Raw genomic sequence first — 21084 nt, 5'->3', positions numbered from 1 at the left:
TTGTAGCCATCTGGGGAGTGAACCAGCAGATGGAGTACCTCCCTCCCTCTCTCTCTGCCTCTGTCTTTAAAATTAAAAAATTAATATTTAAAAAAGAAACGAAAAGAAATAGCAAGGCAGAAGAGTTGGGTTAGAATGCACTTGCTGACTGGCGAGCAAATCCACACAAGCGACCTGCACCTCGGAGGCTTCAGAGTCACCTTCGTGTCCCTGGCTGCAAACCAGCCCAGTTGGCATCAAGGGAGACAGCAGGTGTGACCTGCCCTGACACAAGCCAGCAACCACAAGAAGGGCCTTGGGGAGCAGGCGGCAATGGAAGCTGCGCGCCCACCCTCAGGCGGCGTTCCCGAGCAGCCTGCTGCCTCCCACGCTCGGACACTGCTCCCGAGACCACCAGGAGATACACCCGTCCCACCACACTCCTGCCTTCCACAGAGGGAACTCGGTGCCTCCTGCGCCCAGCCACACCCAGGCAGGAAAACAAAGGAGCTGAGACCACCCTTCTCCCCGGCCACCTCACAGCCCAGTTCTCAAGCTCTTTCAAGGCCCACCCCCTTGTGTGTTTACCACCTGGTAGCAGCATTTCCACCCCACACACACCTCACTCACTAATTCTCAAACGAGTACAAATAACCTCTGATTGTGATCCTGCTCTGGAACAAAGTCTTACTTAAAATTGTATTCCCTGTTTAGGTCCCTCCTTAACAAACATGTCAAATTATGAAGTTTACAGGCTGATTTCAGCTTTCCTAAGTTCACAACAGAACTTTCAAAATAAGCAGGAGCTAGTGGCTTTGATCCCATCAAAAATCACCTTCACGCTTTTGTCTGAACGTGAATGTTTTTGAACTAAGAAGAAAAGACAAAGTAGCTATAAATAACTATAAGAAAAAAAGTCCATTTGGGGTCAGATCTTAAACAGAAAAAGCAACCAATAAAAAAAACAAAGTTTGACAAGTTAACTAAAACATAATTTAAATCATTCACACAACTGTCTTAGGAATAAGTGACAAAATGAAGACAAAATATACACAAGCTGCAAGAAAGACCCGTGATCCAAAATGCACAGCAAACTCCGGTATAAATCAGCAAAAAACACCAGCAAAAAAATTAGAAAAACATAAATAAGAAACAACCCACTTATAATACAGGAAATTAAAATGGCTGGAAAACACACAAAAAATCTCATCAATAATTGGGGAAATGAAAAGTAAAACAAGCTACTATATATTTTTTTTTACCTATTTAGCTGCAAACATTGGAACGTTCTGAGTAGCCAGCGGGGCTGCTGATGAGCAATGGCCTCTCCTGACCCCTGCTGGTGGCTGAATCACCCAGGGCTGCAACTTGGCAAACCCCAAAGCTACTCATCTTCTAAGAGCATTCACTTGTGGGTACAACTAGGAAGTGCAAGGTTCCCTTTACTTGTCCATAAATAGTCCATCCCAGACGAAACGGTGACACGCACCACGGAACACACCTACAGAGAGATACCAGGCAGTAATTCAGAAACCAAGGGGATTTAAACACGCTCTCCCCAAAGCAGAGTGAGCAAAACTGTACCACAGGCACCTGCGTGGACACGAGTACAGTTCCAGAGGAGTTGCTATGGTCTGCGTGTGGTTTGAGCGTCACCCAAGCACCCACTGTGACTTAAGGCATGGTCCCCAGGGCGTCGCTGTAGGAGGCGCTGGGGTCAGTCCGGGCTTGCCCTCCAAAGCGATGAGACCCCACCCAGCTCATCACACAAGCCTTACTCTGCACACACGCGTGCTCAAGCTCCACTCCCACCCCTCGCCAGAGCCTGCACCACGCTGTCCAACCTCCAAAACCATGAGCAAAACAGACCAACTTCTTCCTAAACTGCCTGCATCGGGTATTTTGTTAGAGTGGCAAGAAGCTAACGCAGACATACAGGTAACCGTTCTGAGGGGCTCTGCAGGGGAAAGGTAAGGTGACTTTGCTTCTGAGAATTCTCCTCCTCTAACTTCACATAGCACGTCTTTAGCCACTAAGAGAAAAGAATTTCTAAATCCTCTTAAAGTCCCCCGAGGGAAATTGAAGGCCAACACCTGCAGCGTACCACTAAGGGAGAAGCACACACACAAAACTCCGTGTCAGCTTCTCTCTGCCATGCACAGCAACGCCTGGGAGGGAGCCCGCCTGCCCGGGGCACTTCTGGAAAGGGGCGGATTATCAGAGGTCAGGGCCACAGAGGAGACGGCGCTTCCCAGGGACTCGCGAACTCATAATCTTTGAACACACAGAGGAAGCGGTGCTGAAGGAAGCACTCATTTGTTCCCATTAAAATCCATGACATGAAAAATACTGGTTTGCTTCACTGTTATTGTTTCCTAATTTATAGAGGCTTAAGTTTACTCCATTATCACACTTTGTACCATGTTTATTTTGCAAGTGGTTTTTAATTCTTTAGCCATAATTTTCCCAGTTCTTTACATTAGGACATCTCTCTTACATCCTTTTAAAACATCAGACACAGAACTGGTTAGAAGTTAAAAAGGAAAAACACAGTCTTTCCTGGAAATAACAGGACATCGTATTTCACAGAAAGGCAATCGCCCCTTTGAGAATTGAAGCTGCTGGGGTGACATTTCATCGTGGATCCCAAAATAGCCCTGAGGTCTAAATAGGAAAATATCTTTTATAAACCCTAACAAAATGCTCACTCAAAATAAAGCTCTCTGAAGTGTATACAGTCACAGTCGTAGTCAACACCTTCACAGCATGATGTGAGAGATACAGGACAACGAAAACAGCGTTACACTCAGAACCCAGAGCTGACCCCGGTCCATTCTGCTGCTGTCACAAAGTACCGCTGCTCAAAGCATGGGTCCTCGGCCACCCAGCATGTGGCAGGCAGAACTGGCTTTTGACCAATGAGAACTCCATTAAGGTTAGCTTTCCATGCTCGCTGGGACAGGGCACAGCATTCCAAGTCCTTCGGATGCTCCAGGGCCTCTTGGGGCTGCCGGTCACATGGCAGGGTCTGGGGTACCCTTTCATGGCTGCCAGCAAGCACACATAGTTGTACAGTTCTACAATAGCTTCCAGAACTTCTGCTAAACGTTGGCATGAGGGAGACTCCATGACGACATCCCCCACCAGACAAATCCAGCCACTCAACATGGGCCACTGTGCGAGCTGCATGGCCAGTTTCCTTTCCTGCTTCTCCCCCACCTGTTCTTTAAAAACAGTAGAAGAATGCCACAGTACAATGCAATGGTGCCTCTCAAACATGAGACTGTGAGAACGTTGATCAGAGGAGCTAACATTCGGGCAGACTTGAGAAATCTGGGTTTCTTCAGGGTACGACGTTGATTCTGGGCTTACCTGGGGCTGTGGGCTGGATGCCTGGTGGAGGTCTCCACAGGGGACATCCCCATGGGTCTGGGCCCCTCCACGTGGCCAATGCTTGTCAAAGGCAGTCATGACCCAGACCTGCTGGCAAAGGTCCACACGAGGTGGTTGGGGCATCACAGCTTGGGCTGTGTCAACTCTGGCCACATTAATGGCACATTGGCTGGGACGCTACCAGTGGGTCCTCCAGCTGTGCAGTCTGACTGAACACACACCACTGGAGCGGCTCACACCTAGAATTTCCCAGGGGCCACGGCAAAGCACAAGGCTGGGTCTCCCTTCAGCACACATGCGTGTGCATACACTCCCCCTTATAAAACACTGTCCACGCTGGTGCAGCCGCTGCTGAGGACTGTCAGAACACAGCAGGGGCTGTGCCTTTCGTAAGTCTCATTTCAGGCTGAGTCAGAGTGCAGAAATTGTGTCTGCAGCACTTGCGTTCAACTGAGTGGCTCAAAAAACTAGTCAAATGCATTCAGGTAGGTTTCCTTTCTGCCTTCTTACAAAAACCCCTCCAGAGGAATTTCTCTAGTCACTTATTTAAAATGTTAACGAACACACACAGAACTTCACGGGCACAGACGCTGAGCAGCTGACTCGGTCAGAAAGGTGCATAAAACAAATAGTGAATGCACTGGGAAGAGGTGCAGACTTGAGGAGACAGCCTCAGAGCTGCTGGAACTGCCTTTCGGCAAGTTCACGGAGATGACAGCACCCACCCCGCAGTGGTCATTCACCGGGTCCCAGCTGCTGTCACAAACCAGAAGTGTTTCCATCAGGCGCTCTCGTGACCAAGGTTCCACCTGCCCTCCAGGAGGCTGCCCAGTGGAAAGGAGCTAACTTGAGCCGTCTGGGGTGACGCCGAGGGGCAGGCAGCAGAGACATACCCCGGGAGGTCTTCCAAAAGACGAGCACCCACCTCCAGGGCAGAATCCAGCAAGTGGCCCACGGTGGAGGGCAGGTGCAGAGCACACACATGGGGAGCACGCTGGAGTCTCCCAGATACTGCGAGAGAGAAAGACTGGTGTTTTGTCCCGGGAAAGGCAAGCGGTGAGGAGCTCCGACCACTGTGGAGCAGGTGCACCTCGGAGAGCAGAGCCACGCCTCCCTGCACAAAGGCGGGGTCCAAGGTCAGCGAGAGCACTGCCTCCCCGCTCCGGGCAGCATGGGCCAGAGTCACAGTGCTCCTGCCAGCCAGCAGCACCACGGCCACTCTCAGTGCAGGCTCGTTTGTTCACTCTCTGCCACGTGTTTCTCCATAACGGGTATCTCTGGGGCTTCCCAACTGTCTGGGGACTGTTGTGGGCCTGGGGTCTGTCCCGGTCGAGAGCTTCTGTCACATCCACAACAGCTGTGCCCCTCCTGCAGTGACCAGGGAAGAGGTGGTGGAGCAGACCCTTCCTCACGCACAGACCCATCTGCAGCCAGCGCCAGGAACTCCACCTTGTCCCACAGAACGAGGCTTGCGTGTCGGGGATGGCAGCTGGGACCGCGCGAGGCTGAGGCGTCCAGGGCTGCAGGAGCTGCGGGGAAGCTGGAGAAGAAAAAGGCGCAGAGCCCTGCCCTGCTCCAGCCTGGCGGGTTCAGCACTGGGCTGACGGCGGGATGCTGTTCACAGAGGCTGGCAGAGAAGATGGCCGTGGGCATCCCACATATCCCAGCGTCAGCCCCGCAGGCCAAAGCCATGAGCGGCCACCTGCATTACCAGTCATCCCGCCCACAGAGTGGGGTTTGTTGCTGTTGAGACAAAGCATGCATCCACCAGGGGCAGCTGAAGACCCTGGGCACCTGCATGTCCCCCTAAACACCCCTCAGCTGCCAGAGCCCCAGCTCCATCACCCAGGACGTCCGAGGGGTCAGCAGGCATCTCACTTCCGGTCAGCAGCCGTGACACCGTCCTTCTGTCCCGTTCCATCCTCATGTACGCAAACGCTAAGATGCACTAGGCTATACCTCACCTTCTCCCCTAACTACGTTTATGTATAAATCCCTGAGAAGTACCTGTCAACTTGAAATTCACTATTTACAGTTAATGAACATCAGGGGAGCGAGCAGAGACCCCTCCATCGCAGGTCAGGAACCTCCTGGAAAAAGGGGCTGTGGGCTGGGGGCGGGTTGGACTGTGTCTTGGGGATGTGGAAGTCAGGACCAGGACTTGGTGACACGGCAGGGACTCTGAGCCACAGATGATCAAGGAATTCAGCCCAACCCAAAGAAGGGCACAGGCAAAAAAGGCCAATGAGGAGCAGAGAGATGCTGAAGCAGATGGCAGAGAGCAAACACGACGAAGTCGGAGGCAACACTAAGGCAGTGGCCCCCCGAACGACACAGGAAGGGGTGTGCGCAGGGAGCGCCACCCTTCACAGTGAGTAAATGCAGCTGCGGAAAGCAACAGAAAAGCCCGAAGCTGAAAAACATCCTTGGAGCGTGGCAGGTGCATGATTCCATCCTGGGTACCAGACCACCTCATCTGCTCTGGGAAATCTTTTCTCCAAAGTGAGATGACCATGATCTTGAGCCTAAAACAGACCTTGCACTAACCCCATGAGCCCTTCAGGTGGCTCATCTGTTCACTCCTCTGCAAGGGGCGCCCAGAAAAGACCCACAGCCCCCTCCTCTCCTGGGGCCCGTGTCCTGGAGCTCCTGCGAATCCCCGGGGTGAGGGGTGATAACTCCAGAGGCCACCCTGCTGACCCCTCTGCTGACTCCTGCACTCCTCTCCTGACCTGCTTGCACCTCCTCCTGCCCATTCCAAAGGCAACAGGAGAGAGAACAAAGCGGCTGATAACGCTCTCCTTGCCTCCCAGCATTCCTCTGCCGGCAAGGCTGCTGCCCAAAAGGAGACCCTGCGCAAGCTATCTCACATAGAGCTGCAGCAGCCACCTGGCCCCTGCCTCCCCATCTCATGAGACTGAAAGCATCCCGCAGGCAGCCACCGATGCCACTCAGCTCTGCAGAGTGGTACTGGGCAAAGTCTGCCCTCCAGCTTGAACAGCCCTTCCTGCACTGGGGTCTTGCGGGTTTTCACATTCCCTTTTGCTCCCAGGGCCCACAGCAAGCTCCCCAGGAAGCGAGACTTCCCCTGGCACCTGTCAGTCTCCTTCACAGTACCCAATGCCAGCCAGATCGTAGCAGCTCCCACATAGTAGGGCAAGTGGCAAGTCCACTGTCGGGCTGGCCAAAGAAATCACTGAGCTGACCCACACTTGCTGGCTTTGCAGGCTTTTGTAAATGCACGTATCTCTACAGCTGTTTTTGCAGACCCTGAGATCATGGGATACACCCATGCCACCCCAGCAGGTCCTGTGCACCCGGCCAAGGCTGGAACTCACAGGGGAAGGCCCAGCTCAGAACAGTCCTTGGCTGTCACTCCAGTGAGACCCCATGTGTGCACAGTCCCCGACTCTCAAAATGGGTTGTGATGAGGTAGAGGGATGGGTGGGGCCAGAAATGCATACTTCTGAGTAGCAGGCAGCAGAGATCCAAGGTCTCAGTAGGGGCGGAGGGCTCCGTACCATTCCCAGTGCAAATTTCCACGGTGGAAATGGATGGGAATTCCAACATCCAGAGTCCGCCCATGCCGATCACCTGACACTGGTTGCTCCAACCAGTAACCCTTTGTGGGGGCTCAAGATGGGCATCCTGAAAAGACCACCATAACAGCAACGAGGGCCTCTCACCACCTGATGTGGAGAAATCACAGTTCTCAATGCAGGCTGCAGCGTGTAGGGGAATGGGGGCTTCAGGAAAACCCCAGGGCGTGGCTCCCCCAGCCCCGTGAGACCTTGCACAATAGGGTAGGGGCTCTCGCTGTTCTCAAGGTCAGCCACCATGGAGAACCACAGATTCCAGACCACTGGCACTGCCCTGCTGGGTCCTCAGCCCACAGAAGTGAATGTGGGGCTCGGGACCAGCCTGGGGATTGTGTACACAAGGCAGGAAGATGCCACGATTCTGGGGGACACAGAAAGGACCCCCTCCAAAAACGGCCAGGGGCAGTCACAGCCCTCATGCCCTCCAAGGGTGACCCAACTACTGTCAGGGGTTCTCAAGGCAGATGCATCTCTGTGGAGTTGAGAAGGCGCTTCCTGGAAACTTATTTTAAACCCTGTCTCTTCATCACACCCCACAGTCTCCCCACAGACTGGGTACAGGCTGACACCCAGCTGAATGGAGTGCGGGGAGAAGCTGGTGTGAAATCCCTGACTGCTCAGGGCCTGAAATCTGCTCAAGGGGAGAAACAAGGAGAAGCCAGCACCCCCACCCTCCCCCCATCTGCATGAGACAGACAGGTGCACATCACAACATGGCTAGGGTTACAGTGGAGCACTTCCAAATCAGTCCACAATATTTTAAATCTATGGCTTCCAACTCCTTAAACTAAATATTTAAATATAGTGTCTACGCGGCAGAAAATGTCAAATCCAGATGGCCAGAGATTCATTAGCAGCTCTCAACACTGGAGATAAAAGTATGGACAAAAAACTCCCACTGAGAGCTGGGCACCCGAGAAAATCAGCAAAACCCACACCTGGGGAATTCTATAAAGCTGTCTTGCAGATGAGCGGAAAACTGGGGCAACCACCAGAGGAAAACTCAAAGCAGTCCCCACAGGAGGCAGTCTCTGGACTTGCATCTTGAGAAAAGGGGCACCCAGTCCGCTTGGGGAGACTTGACAGAAAGGGGCACCCTGTCCACTTGGGAAGACTTGGCCAAAAGGGGCACCCTGTCTGCTTGGGGAAACTCGGCCTGCAACACATTTGCCTACCACCTCCCAATCCTAATCACCCTCCCCACTTCAGCAGTGTGTGCTATGGGGGTTCCTAGCTATCTTTACATCCATATCACATAACTAAATTTCGCCTTTCTGGTCATCACTTATCAAATAGGCCCTCAATTGATTAGGTGACTTTTTTCTCTCATTTCTATGTTTTTAAATGTTAAAGAGCCTGTATACAGTTTATCTAAAATCCCTTGCTTAAAGTGCATATAGTTCTAGCAATAAATACCTGTTGATCTACACACTGTTTCATAATTTGGCAACTTTCTTCATTATTATTACTCTACGGGTAAGAGTTTTAAAAATAAGATACAATGAAATCTGATCCCTCTGTCTCATTCTATCATTTTGCTATAAAAGTCAACAATTCCCTCAAAGAGAAATAAATGTTCACATAAAGAAATCAGAATACCCAGTGCCCTCATGCACCAACAAGAAACCAACTGCAAAAGGAAACGGGATTCCCACAGATCCATGTGAACTCACACTGTCACAGGCCTCGCTCTGGTAACAGTTATCTTAAAACCTTCAGACAAACAAACGTAGTAACACCGCCTTCAGTACAAAGAGCCCCGTTGTCTGTATAATGCTCTGAATTTGATTCTGATTAAAAATACAAAACTTCTGGAAAAAAAAATGCCCTCTGATAAATTGCTCTTGAAAATCGTTCCTTGGGGTGCTCCAATGGGAGACCTCCAGGCAGATGGCCCACAAGGTGTCTGGATTGCTAGCGGAATCAGCCCTGAGCAAATGTGATTCCCTCCTGGGAGCAGCCTGAGCACACAGCATAGAAACACGGACAGCTTCATGGGTCCTGGGAGGGGCACGGTTCCCGCGCACGCGCCCCGCAGGCGCAGGTGCACCCTTCCGCAAGCTGCCCGCACACAGCCCGCGCCGTCACGTCCTTTTCCTCCAGCGCGGCGCCCGCCTCTCCTTCTGCGCTTCTGCCTGGCGCTGCTTCTCCGCCTCCTCCGCCCTCTTCCTCTCCTCCTTGGCCTCCTTGTACCGCCACTTGGGGATCTGCAGGTGGGCGCTGTCCTTGGTGCTGCCCTTGCCCGCTGCCCGCTCAGGCTGGAAGGTGGGCGCGGGTGCCTTGCTGATGCGCACTCGGGGCACCACGACACCAGGCCGCACGCTGCTGCGCCGCAGGAGCTGCAGCAGGCTGGCCTTGCGGGGGACGGCGTGGCTGGCTCGCCGCAGGCTGGCCAGTGGCACCCCTTCCTGCGAGTCGCCCGTGGCCTGTGAGGTCCGGAATTGCGGCTGTGGGCTCCTCTCGGGGCCACCGGCGGCTTGGGCCCCCTGTGCTGCCAGGATTTCCTGCACCGCCAGCCGCCGTTTCCCCACGCACGGGGGGTCCTCGGGGCACACGGTCTGGCAGACGATGGCCACAGCGGGGCTGTAGAGGCTCGTGGTCATCCTCACCATGTGGTCAAGGACCCCTCCGTCCTCTAGGCCTGGGGCGGAGCGGGAAGACAGCGAGAACCGCAGGCACTCGGCAAGCCTCTGCAAGCAGCTTTTGGAGCCTGCCGGCTTCGGGGCTCCCACGGGCGGCAGCGGCAGCTCCGGCTTGTAGGATTCCCCAAACTGCTCCGGGCAGGGGCGCTCCAGCAGCCTACGCATGAGACGCACGGCCTCGGCCCGGCCTGTGTAAGCGGCCCACTCCTGGGGCGACATCCCGCGTCGGGGGTCCTTCGCGTGCACATCTGCCCCTGAAACACGGAAAACACAAACGGGAGTGGGTTTGGGTGACAGAAGCACTTTCCTTGCACCAGCAGAGGTGCAGCCAAGCCCAGGGCCCTAGAGCAGGCTCTGCCCTGCCACTGTGTGGAAAGAGCCCTCCCCCGCCACCTTTACTGTGATCACACAACCGCCTCCAAGCACTGCCATCCATGGTCTTTCCTAAGTAAAACCTCACCTGAATTCAGATCCTGTGATTCCATGAAGAAGGGACAACAAAGCCATCTCCCCACACTTGCATGCTGTGACCAAAGTGTTCTGAAAATCCCACCCGGCGAAGTTGCCTGCCTGCACCCAGTGCCCACCTGATATCCTCTCACTTGGAGGGCTGCCGGGGGTCCTGCCTGGAGGAAGCAGCCCACCCTTTGCCTGTCACACCCGCTGGCTGAGTGGAGGGGGTGGGGCTTCCCCGGGATAGAGGCCATGCCCTGCTCAGTTTGGTTGCCTCCCATTCACCCAGGACTCCTCACCCAACAAACCACAGTCACAGTAGGAGCTGCCTGGGCTGGCAAAGCCGGTACCAGAGAGCAGGGAGCAGGTCTCAGGCTTGGGCCTCCTGACCCCAGCCCAGTGCCCATCCTGCCCCCAAGCAGGGCAGGGGGATGATGAGTTTTCTGCAGGCTAGAGCACCCCCAGGACTTACTGGGCAGGGGTCTTGCATCTTACAGTTAGTTGCCTGTAAGTCAAGGAGAGGACCCTCCCCAGTGTGGTGAGATCAGCCAATCAGCTAGCAGTCTCGCCTGGGCACAGCAGCCTCAGCTCCTGCCTGCGAGCCTGCCCTACAAACCCGAAACCCATCAACCACCACGACCGCGTGAACCACAACTCTTTTTTTTTTTTTTTTAATTTGACAGAGTTAGACAGTGAGGGAGAGAGACAGAGAGAAAGGTCTTCCTTCCGTTGGTTCACCCCCAAATGGCCACTATGGCTGGAACTACGCCGATCCAAAGCCAGGAGCCAGGTGCTTCCTCCTGGTCTCCCATGCAGGTGCAGGGCCCAAGGACTTGGGCCATCCTCCACTGCACTCCCGGGCCACAGCAGAGAGCTGGACTGGAAGAGGGGCAACCGGGACTAGAACCCGACGCCCATATGGGATGCCGGCGCCACAGGCAGAGGATTAACCTAATGAGCCACTGTGCCGGCCCCAATGAACCATAACTCTTAACAATAAATCTCGTAATGTACACTTCCTACTGGCTCTATTTCTCTGCAGAACTTTGACTGACACACCCCAGTCTCCCTCACACTAGTCACTTCCTTAAATCCTCCCATAGCACCCACTGTCCCCCTACCCACTGCAAAATTAAGCTTCAGCTCAAAATGGTGAAATTGCATACATTTCAGCTTGATACCACAGAAGCTAATATGCAACTGCTGTTCAGTGGTGTGGAGAATCAGCGCAATTTTCTAGTCTGCAAGCTCCTCTGGAAACCAGGACCGGCTGAGGCATCTTCATTTATACCTCACATAGACCCAGGTGTCTGGCACACAGTGGCTGATCAACAGTGCTGATGGGACCAGCGCTGTGGCACAGCAGGTTAACGCCCTGGCCTGAAGCGCTGGCATCCCATATGGGCTCCGGTTCGAGTCCCAGCTGCTCCGCTTCCAATCCAGCTCTCTGCTCTGGCCTGGGAAAGCAGTAGAAGATGGCCCAAGTCCTTGGGCCCCTGCACCCACATAGGAGACCTGGAAGAAAATGTTGGCTCTTAGCTTCAGATTGGTACAGCTCCGGCCAGAGGAGCCATCTGGGGAGTGAACCATCGGATGGAAGATATATCTCTCTGTCTCTCCTCTCTCTCTGTAACTCTGACTTTCAAGTAAAATAAATAAATCTTAAAAAAAAAAAAAAAAAAGAACAGCCACCCTGGAAGAGGGGTGATTATTTGGAAGTGGAAATCAGGATGGAACTCATTAGCTAGAGCACAATTTATAAAGTGACTAAAACGAAAAGGGGGCAGTAAAAATGTCACTGCAAAAAATAGATGACACATTAAACCTTAATTAATTGCATGCCACTCTGAAAAGGAACAAACTACAAAATTAAAATCTTAATGAACACTGCTTGAAAGACACATTTTTCAAATGCTAATGGCAAACTAAAGGAACAGCTGTCCAGAGTTCCTGTTCCCCAGTCTTTTCAAGATGAGCTCAGAAAACACAAACACTCTAAAGAACAAAAGCAATGGGACTACAGTATGGCCCTAACATCTCAGGCCTGCCGTAAATTAGGGATTTACTGCCCAAAGAAGCTACTGGTGACAGCAATATCACAAAGTAACTCAATCATGAAAGACAAGCAATGGTGACTAACTTCTTATAGGAAAACCTTTCAGGAATACGGAGACTCCTTAAATGTCACTGTGCCCATCTCCTCCACAGGAGGCCACCTGCATCCTTAATCCCATCCAGTGCTGTTTCATCCAGGGCCCAAATATGTCAATAGGTGGGCTCCTGCCTATGGGTGCACCTGCTGCCACGTTGAATGCTCTGAGCTGCAGCATTCTCTCTGTTATTCAAGGCAGCAGCAGGCTCAGTTCTAGGCAATGCATCACAACTGCCCTAAACCAGCACTTGTCAACATCAGCACTCTTGACACTCAGGGCCAGACAACCAGTGACCAGGAGAGCTACTCTGGGTCCTGCAGGTGTCAACAGCATGCTCAGTCTCTGCTCGCCAGGTGCCAGTAGCACTCCATCAGTTCACGACAACTAAAAATGTCCCCAGCCATCGTCAAATGTCACCCTCACAGAGAAGCATGGATGCAACCTCAGGACTGCAGTCCTAGTCCCCACTGCCCCATGACACCGTGCCAGCCCTAAAGTGCTGTTGCCCTATGCCCAAAGGGGCCGACGTACCGGGGGAACGTGAGACACAGATGGGAGGCCCGAGGGTCTGGTGGCTGCGCTGGAGCTGGGTGGTGACAAGGCGACAAGCTCTGGAGGAAAGAACTGGGGTCTGAGATGCGTTTGCGGAGCCCAGGGCCCGCCCTGCAGGGACCACCAAGCTCAGGACCGCCGGGGAGGTGAGGAAAGCAGCAGCTTGGAGATGGGGATGTCTGTTCCAGCAGCATGTGCTCCAAACAGGTGCTAAAGAGGAATAACATCTGCCTTCCATCCCTCATTCTCAGCTTCCCCCCGAGAGTCAGGCCAGATGTGTGTGAGGGGGCGGAGGCGTGGGGGGAGCCCAAACACATCACTCCCTCCCCTCTCCCCAGCCAGTCCCCAGCCCCATGTTACCCACCCTGCAAAGCCCAGCTCAGGCCTCCCTCCTGCTGCTCCAGGGGACCGCTGTGGACCCACCAGCCCTTGCCAGCCTCTTCCCGGGACAGACCAGGATGGAGACGCCCAGCTCCAGTCCAGTCTCCTCCACAGTAGGGCAGCTAGGACTGAAGAAGGATGCTCCCACCACCACCAGCTTCCTTGTTGCTCAGCACAGCATTTCTGAGTTGTCCTGTCAACTATGGGGGGGCCCGGGGGCTGAGTTCCACTCGCCCACGAGGGTGCGTACCCAACTCACGAGCCCCACAGATTAGCATCCATCCCCTCCCTGCTTCACTTCCTCCTGCCTCCCTAGGCCCCCTGAGGTCATACTGCAGAAAACCTGCTCAGCTTGCGGTTTGCTGAGGGGTGCCAGGCAGACCTGGTTTTTATAGTCCTTTCTCTAATAACCGTAATAGCTCCGCTGTGACAAACTCAGCTCCCAGGAAGCTCCTGTTGTCCTTACAAACAGGGAGCAACTGTTCCGGTGACATCAGTCACCTGGCTTGTGGCAGAAATGTGACCATCAGGGGAAGGAGCGTCTCTGTCATCCCTTCCTTGACTTGTTTCCTAGCTGCTTTGCTCCCTGCAAGCGCAGGAAGTTCAAGGCTTCTGTAGGCTTGCTTTTGCCTCCCACGGCGGCAGCGATGTCATCACACCTCAGGTATAAAAGCGAACGCTCTAAACAGGTGTGGGACCTGCCACCCTCTGCCAGTTCTGCCTCTCTCTAGCCAAAAATCACATCCTCGGGTGGCTTCTCAGAGCCACTTATTTAAATAGACCTGTCACTCCGGGGTATTAATATTTCAGGGAGTTAACGAGGCTCTGCACTCCCGCTTGCAGTTCTCACCAGCAGAGCCGGAATTATTCCTTAGGAAGTCAAAACCAAAGATCCAAAGGGAAAAAGAGAGCGAGCAAGCAAGCAAGGAAGAAATAGCTTTTCAGAACCCAGCCATAATTTGTATTAAAACCCAAAGTTTTAAACATTCTAATATTTTTGTTCAACCTGACAAGGCAAATAAGAACTAGCATGAGCTCCTATGCTATGAACTATCAGAAAATTTAAACAATTCGATAATTTGTCACTTCTAAATGGCAACAGTTCCTTTTGAGCATAATGAAATCATAGCTTAGAAATTGAAGTTGGGAGGGAGGGGGGTCCAGCGCTGTGGCACAGCAGGTTAAGCTGCCGCCTGCAGTGCCAGCATCCCATAAGGGCACCAGTTCAAATTCCAGCTATTCCACTTCTGATCCATCTTCCTGCTAAAGCGCCTGGGAAGGCTGTAAAGGACAGCCCAAGTGCTTGGGCCCCTGTACTCACATGGGAGACCCAGAAGGAGCTCCTGGCTTCAGATCAGCCTAGCTGCGGCCTTTGTGGCCATTTGGAGGGTGAACCAGTGAATGGAAGAGCACGCGCGCGTGCTCTCTCTCTCTCTCTGTCTCTCCTCTATATCTGTAACTCTGCCTTTCAAATAAATAAGTAAATCTTTAAAAAGAAAGAAAGGAAAGAAAGGAGAGGAAAGGAAAGGAAAAGAAATTGGGTGAAAAAACACTCATTTTCAGAAAAATACTGCGCTTGACAAAATCAGAATGAGATACACATTTTTACCAGGAATCTGTCGTAGTGCTTTCCTTTTGCTTTTAAAGTGATCACAGGTGGCTGGCACTGAGGCATATGTGAAAGCTGCTGCCTGGGACACTGCTGTCCTATTCAGGCACCTGTTCGAGTCCCAGCTGCTCCACTTCTAATCCAGCTCCCTGCTAATGGCCTGGGACAGCAGCAGGAGATGGCCCAAGTGTTTAGGCTCTGCCACCCATGTGGGAGACCCGGAAGAAGCCCCTGGCTCCTGGCTTTGTATTGGTTCAGCTCCGGCCATTGCTGCCATCTGGGGAGTGAACCAGTAGATGGAAGATCTCTTTCTGTCTCTCCCTCTCTGTAACTCTTTCAAAAGAAATAAATATATCTTTTTAAAAATAATAATAAAATAAACAAAGTGATCCCAGGATCCCTGCAAAGAGCTTCGAGTCAGCTTCCTCATGGAAATACAAGCGCACCCTGTACGGAAGCAGCAATCTCAGAGAAATTCCCAGGCTGCTGCTGTCTCTCAACACTTTCATTCTGTCTACACTGATAGGAACTGAAAAGGAAACGAGAAGAAATAAAAATATCTGTGCGAATTCTGTAGGCACCTCGGCAAGGATCCTTACCGCTGTTCACCAACCCAGGAAGCCACCCAACCACGGACGTGTCTTTCAGCCAAACTTACACACGAAGTGCAAGGGAAAATGAACCCCACTTTTCTAGGAAGAACTGCAGTAGGAGGAGATGAAAAGCTTCCTCCAGGAGGTGTCACATTTTCATTTCAGGCAGGAATGCAGAGTAAGCTGCAAAGGAGAAACTTCCACCATGCCAAAGATTCTCTTCTCCCTTTTGCATCCTTTCCCACTAAAATTAGTTTCAGCAGTGGTTCTAAACTGGGGTCAATCCCGCCCCCCAGGACAGCTGCAAGGCCTGGAGACCCTCTGGGCTGTCCCAGCCTGGGGGTGCTACAGTCAGCTAGCGGAGGAGGCCAGGGATGCTACTCAAAACCCGACACAAGGAAGAACCCGTCTAGTAGTGACAGGATGGAGAAACCCTGCGAGCACAGTCTCTGACCCTCCACAGGAAAGCGGAAGCATCTCACTACAAGGATACTTTCCAAGGGACAGTGAGCCACATTTCCTCGTTCATGCAGCAAACAACTGCTAAATACATAAATGCACCAGCAACGATCATCACACCGATGGTCATAAGCAAGAGGAACCGCCAGGCGGGATCCGAGGGCGGTCCTGTGTGGACTCACTCACTCCCCAGCACGACTTCCAGAAGTGGGTGTTGTCAAAAGCCACATTCTACAGAAGGGGAAACTGAGGCCCAGGGAGATGAGCAGTCGGCTCCAGCTTTACAGAGGGGCTGGACTTGAAGCCAGGGCCCCGACTTTGTGGGTTGGGTCATCTCTGCTCCAGGTCCCAACACACAGTGCGCGACACACGACACACAAGGACCTACACTGATAAGGACCATTCTGGACAAGGACGGGAAGCGGCTCACAAGGCAGGGAAGGGGGCAGAGAACCTAACGCTAAGCATGTCTCCAAATATGGGGGGGGGGGGGGTGGTTGGGGAACCTATTAACACAAAGGCACTGCCCTCAGGCAGGTGTTTCCATAACCCTGCACCTGCCCTCGGATGTGCCTAAAGCCTCTAGGAGACCTAGGAAGGAAAGCACAACAGTGACACAGCAGTGATGGGAAGGAAATGGACCTGAACAAGAGTTTGCACTTCACACTAATTCTCTGGAGAAGACGCACTGATGTGATTGACACCATAAATTTTCTGCACTCAGCAGCCCATCCAGCCAGCCCGAAGTGGATAAAGCTTCTGCCCAACACAAAAACACCACATAGTCACCATTCAATTAGGAGGTGTCATTTCCCCCGGATATGACAGGCAGAGCCAGACGCCACGGACACTAGGATCTGGTTTTTCTCTAATGAAATTATCATGGAATCAAAAGCACAGGCAATGAGATTAGTTTTCTTTCTTTCTTTCTTTCTTTCTTTATTTATTTATTTATTTTGACAGGCAGAGTGGACAGTGAGAAAGAGAGAGACAGAGAGAAAGGTCTTCCTGTTCCACTGGTTCACCCTCCAATGGCCGCCGCGGCCAGCGCACCGTGCTGATCCAATGGCGGGAGCCAGGTACTTATCCTGGTCTCCCATGGGGTGCAGGGCCCAAGCACTTGGGCCATCCTCCACTGCACTCCCTGGCCACAGCAGAGAGCTGGCCTGGAAGAGGGGCAGCTGGGACAGAATCTGGCGCCCCGACCGGGACTAGAACCCAGTGTGCCGGCGCCTCAAGGTGGAGGATTAGCCTAGTGAGCCGCGGTGCTGGCCGAGACTAGTTTTAATTAGGACCTCTTTTATTTCCAAGATTTCGATCTTCAAAGTCTCTCTCCTCGCTCACTGAGTTTGCTTTTCTTAATGCATTCCCTAAGATGGGTTAAAGCAGGGTGAGTAAAAGCCAAAAGCAAGCTGTGAATCCTACAGCCCCAGCCTAGTCACAAGAAAACCACCACACAGGACCCAGTGGGGAGACACTGCGCACAGCCCGGTATCAACACTGTTAAGCCACCAACAACAGGGTAAGCCTGAGGAGGTGACACTCGCAGACCAGACGGGACTGGGGACATGGAACAACTAGATTCAGGGGCTGACTGGGGTCCTGGAATTAAAAGTGGACCTTAGGGGCTGCTGCTCTGATACAGTATGTTGGGCCACCAACTGCAACGCCAGGATCCCATATGCAGGCTGGTGTGGGTCCCTGTTGCTCCACTTCTGACCCAGCTCCCTACTAACACACCTGGGAAAGCAGTGGAGAATGGCCCAAGTGTTTGGGCCCCTGCCACCCATGTGGGAGACTGAGATGGAGTTCCTGGCTCAGACCCGGCCACTGTGGCCAATGGATGGAAGATCTACCTCTCTCTCTCCCCCACCTCCCTTTCAAACAAACAAATCTTTAAGATAATTAATAATAACAGTAATAATGGCCAGAAGAACTCTGATGCCAACTGCAGAAGGGTGCTATGGTCAGAAGGTTGGTGCCCACTCAAGTTCCCATGTTGGGAGGTGACCATGTCCTGAGGGTGCAGCCCTCCTGAATGGGGTTGGTGCCCTTAGAAAAGAAGCTTGCAGGGGGCTCTTTGCCCCCTCCACCACGTGAAGATACTACCAGAAGAAACAGGCCTGCACCAGACCCTGGTCTTGGACTCTCCTGCTCCCAGGACCATGACCTACAAAGTATCCAGTCCGCACTATCCCCTTACAGCAACAGGGACAGACAGAGGGGCGGGACCCCTCCAGGGGAACTCCTAACCCAATGCCAAAGCAAAAACAAAGACAAAATGAACTACCCAGCAGTGGCACCCCCCACCGACTCAGCCCTCAGCTGTTCCCTGCACACCTGACACCTGCTCTCATTCAGTTCTCACGGCCTGACGCAGCTTGCTAAATGTGACCTTTGCCTCCAACCTGCAGTCGGTCGGGCAGGATCCAGCTGAGTAGCACAGCACATCTGTGCGATCCTGGCCCGGATTACGAAGAGCTGTGACAGCGCACCCCCAGGCAGGTGGGACAGGGAAAGGCCTTCTCCAAGACGGCAAGGAGGAAGTGGCCCAGGACAGCTGCCCTGTGGACCCAAAGCTTCCGCCCAAGTTCTTCCCACACTGAGACGTGTCACAGCAAGAGGAACAAACTGCAGCTCCCCACACAACGCCAACCCCGGCACGCGGGGAGCGACGGTGGCCTGGCCTCCTCCACCGTCCTGTGCCCGCCTTTGGCTGGGCATTCCTGCCATCCACAGCCAAGCACAGAACACACATTTCTGAAGAACACACTTGGGGAGCAGGCTGGGTAAGGGGTGAGGGCAGCTCTCACCCCTCCCCAGAGCACCGCAGAGAGCGCCCCCTGCAGGCCTGGAGGCAACTGTTCAGATGACAGCCAAGTCCTCAGCAAAGGCACGGCCCTTTGTCAGACTCCTAGACTTTGTGGCTCCCAGGGCGAAGGGGCAGCCCAGCATCCCCGGGGCTGGACACTGCAAGGCAGGCGGGACGTACCTGCGAGCATCAGGGCGCGGATGCAGTCCGTGCGGCCCTGCATGGCAGCTTTCATCAGGGCCGTGAAGCCAAACACGTTCCTCCTCTCCAGGTCGAGGCCCGGGAAGTAGTTCAGCAGGTAGCTGGTGATGGTGGCGTGCCCTGTAAAGAGAGGTGCACACGTGTGGAGGCGCTCGAGCCCACAAGGCTCTCGGGGAGAGAGACAGAGAGGGTGATGCTCCACCCCCGCCCTGGGCTGGCACGTATATGCATGCAAGCGTGTGCACTGTATGTACTGTGTGTATGTGCACATATGTGTGTCAAATCCCAAGAGACAACTCTCCCAGAGCCCAGGAAGCAGAGAAGGCACAGGACACAGCCTGGCCCCATGCCCACACCCGTCAGCAGCCCCTGGCCATGGGGAGAGGCCCTGTCCCATCATGCTGCTGAGGAGGGGGCTGGAGCCAGGGCTGTGGGCATGTAGGGGGCAGCCTGGTGTAGACACAGCCGGCAGGACAGGCGCTGGCAGCTCCCTGCAGGAGCCTCGGTGCAGACAGACACGAGTTGCAAGGAGCTTCTCTACCATCCCCGAGTGCTCGGCGCAGGGCGAGGAACCCGTCAGCCCAGCAATAGGGTGCAACCTGTTCACACTCACGACCCCTCTGCAGCAGGCCTCTGCGTCTCACACAGCCTGTTACAACCAACAGCCCCTTCCATTCAAGCTAAGCAAGCGGGAACACTGGAGAGCCCAGATCTCTCCCTCGCACCTCCCAGAAAGGATCTGCTCCTGCTCATTCCCAGAGGGCATCTGCAGACGCTCTCAGCGAGGGGCACACAGGACAGCCTGGTCTAAGGCTCAGCAGCCCAGGATTCTCCCACCCAAACCCAAACGGGGGCCAGCGCTGTGGCGTAGCAGGTAAAGCCACCACCTGCAGTGCCGGCATCCCATAGGGGCACCGGTTTAAGTCCCAGCTGCTCCACTTCCAGTCCAGCTCTCTGCTAATGGCCTGGGAAAGCAGTGGAAGATGGCCTGAGTCCTTGGGCCCCTGCACCCACTTAGGAGACCCAGAGGAGGCTCTTGGCTTCAGATTAGCACAGTTCTGACCATAACAGCCACCTGGGGAGTGAACCAGAGAAGGAAAGACTCTCTCTCTGTGTAACTGATTTTCAAATAAATAGATCAATCTTAAAAAAAATAAATCCAAACACTGCGGTTTAAAAAGAACAAATGGAGCAGGGAAGTAGCCTCTCTGCACCCCAAGAAGCGGCTCTGGGGTCAGCCGCCTGTGCCACCAACGCCACCCTGTCCTGTGTGAGCGCACCCACCCTCCGCACCTGACACTCTGAGGGCAGGGCCGTGAGTTTATGGGGTTATCCTGTGCACTGCAGGATGCTGGCAGCATCGCTAGTCCCCAGCTCCAACCCCTCTCCGTGCTGCTTCTCCCGCAGCTCCCTGGCTCGTGCTGGCCTGCAGGTGTCCAGGCCCCCAGAGGTCCCCGTGTGCTCTCCGTTCTCTCTGCATCCCTATTTCCTCCCAGGGAAACACGCTGTGGAGAAGACCGACCCATTTCACCTCCGGCTGAGGCTTCCCAGGGGCTACACTTGGTGAGACGAGGGGCAGGGAGAGGAGGCAAAGCCACCAGTCTGACCCACACACTTCCCCTGTGCACCCTGTGGCAGCTTCCCAGAGCCCCGCCTCCTGCTGAGGCCGAGACCTCCTGCAGGGAGGGGCCGGCGCCCTTGGCCTTCGTGCCCCAGCCCTTTCAGTGCCCAGCAGACCTAATGTTAAATCCTCCTTGTTCCTGAGCGGCTCCTGTCTTCCCATCCACGCCCTGTGTCCCCCTTGGGGACAGTGCTGCCTTCCTCCACAGTAAATCCCAGGATTAGTGTCTCTCCAGCTGCCACATTAGAAACAAACAAGCAACCCAATAAGAATTCTTCCCAGAAGCAGGCCTGCCTGCCACGCGACCCCATCTGCCCCCTGTCTCCTCGACCCACTGCTGCCCCCAAGTGGGAGCCAGGCCCTTCCCAGCCACAGAGCCCCTGACAAACATGACAGTGACACAAACGGCTGCAACCTCCAGGCTCCAAGACTCACGGGGTCCCCACACCACGCAGGAGGGACTCCTGCTCTCTCTGCTTGGCCTGCCTCTGCACCGGTCACTGAGAGCCAGCCAGGGCGGTGGCGAGATCTGCAATCTGCAATCTGTTTAGAGCCACTTCCCTAGGAGCATGAAAGAGCGAGACCACCTGAGTTTCAGCAGGATGCGCTCCACACCGATGTGTCCCATACACCTGGA

General features: G+C 53.9%; 1 protein-coding gene across 2 annotated transcripts in view; it reads right to left on the bottom strand.

Moving 5' to 3' along the window:
- Window positions 1-2386: 2386 nt before the first annotated feature.
- ANKRD33B (ankyrin repeat domain 33B) overlaps window positions 2387-21084 on the bottom strand; it is a 79283-nt gene continuing 60585 nt past the window's right edge. Inside the window, exons 3-4 of one of the 2 annotated variants that reach the window (XM_002714089.5) lie at window positions 18806-18946; window positions 2387-9867 (exon numbers count right to left, since the gene is read on the bottom strand). In XM_002714089.5, coding sequence (XP_002714135.1) covers window positions 9056-9867; window positions 18806-18946 — 953 coding nt within the window. In that variant the 3' untranslated portion in view covers window positions 2387-9055. The remainder of the gene's footprint in view (window positions 9868-18805; window positions 18947-21084) is intronic. The other variant, XM_051853567.2, reaches the window with a different exon arrangement.

Source organism: Oryctolagus cuniculus, chromosome 14 (genome assembly GCF_964237555.1).
Source record: "Oryctolagus cuniculus chromosome 14, mOryCun1.1, whole genome shotgun sequence".
In the NCBI taxonomy this organism is placed as follows: Eukaryota; Metazoa; Chordata; class Mammalia; order Lagomorpha; family Leporidae; genus Oryctolagus; species Oryctolagus cuniculus.
This window is presented reverse-complemented; position numbering and strand designations above follow the sequence as displayed.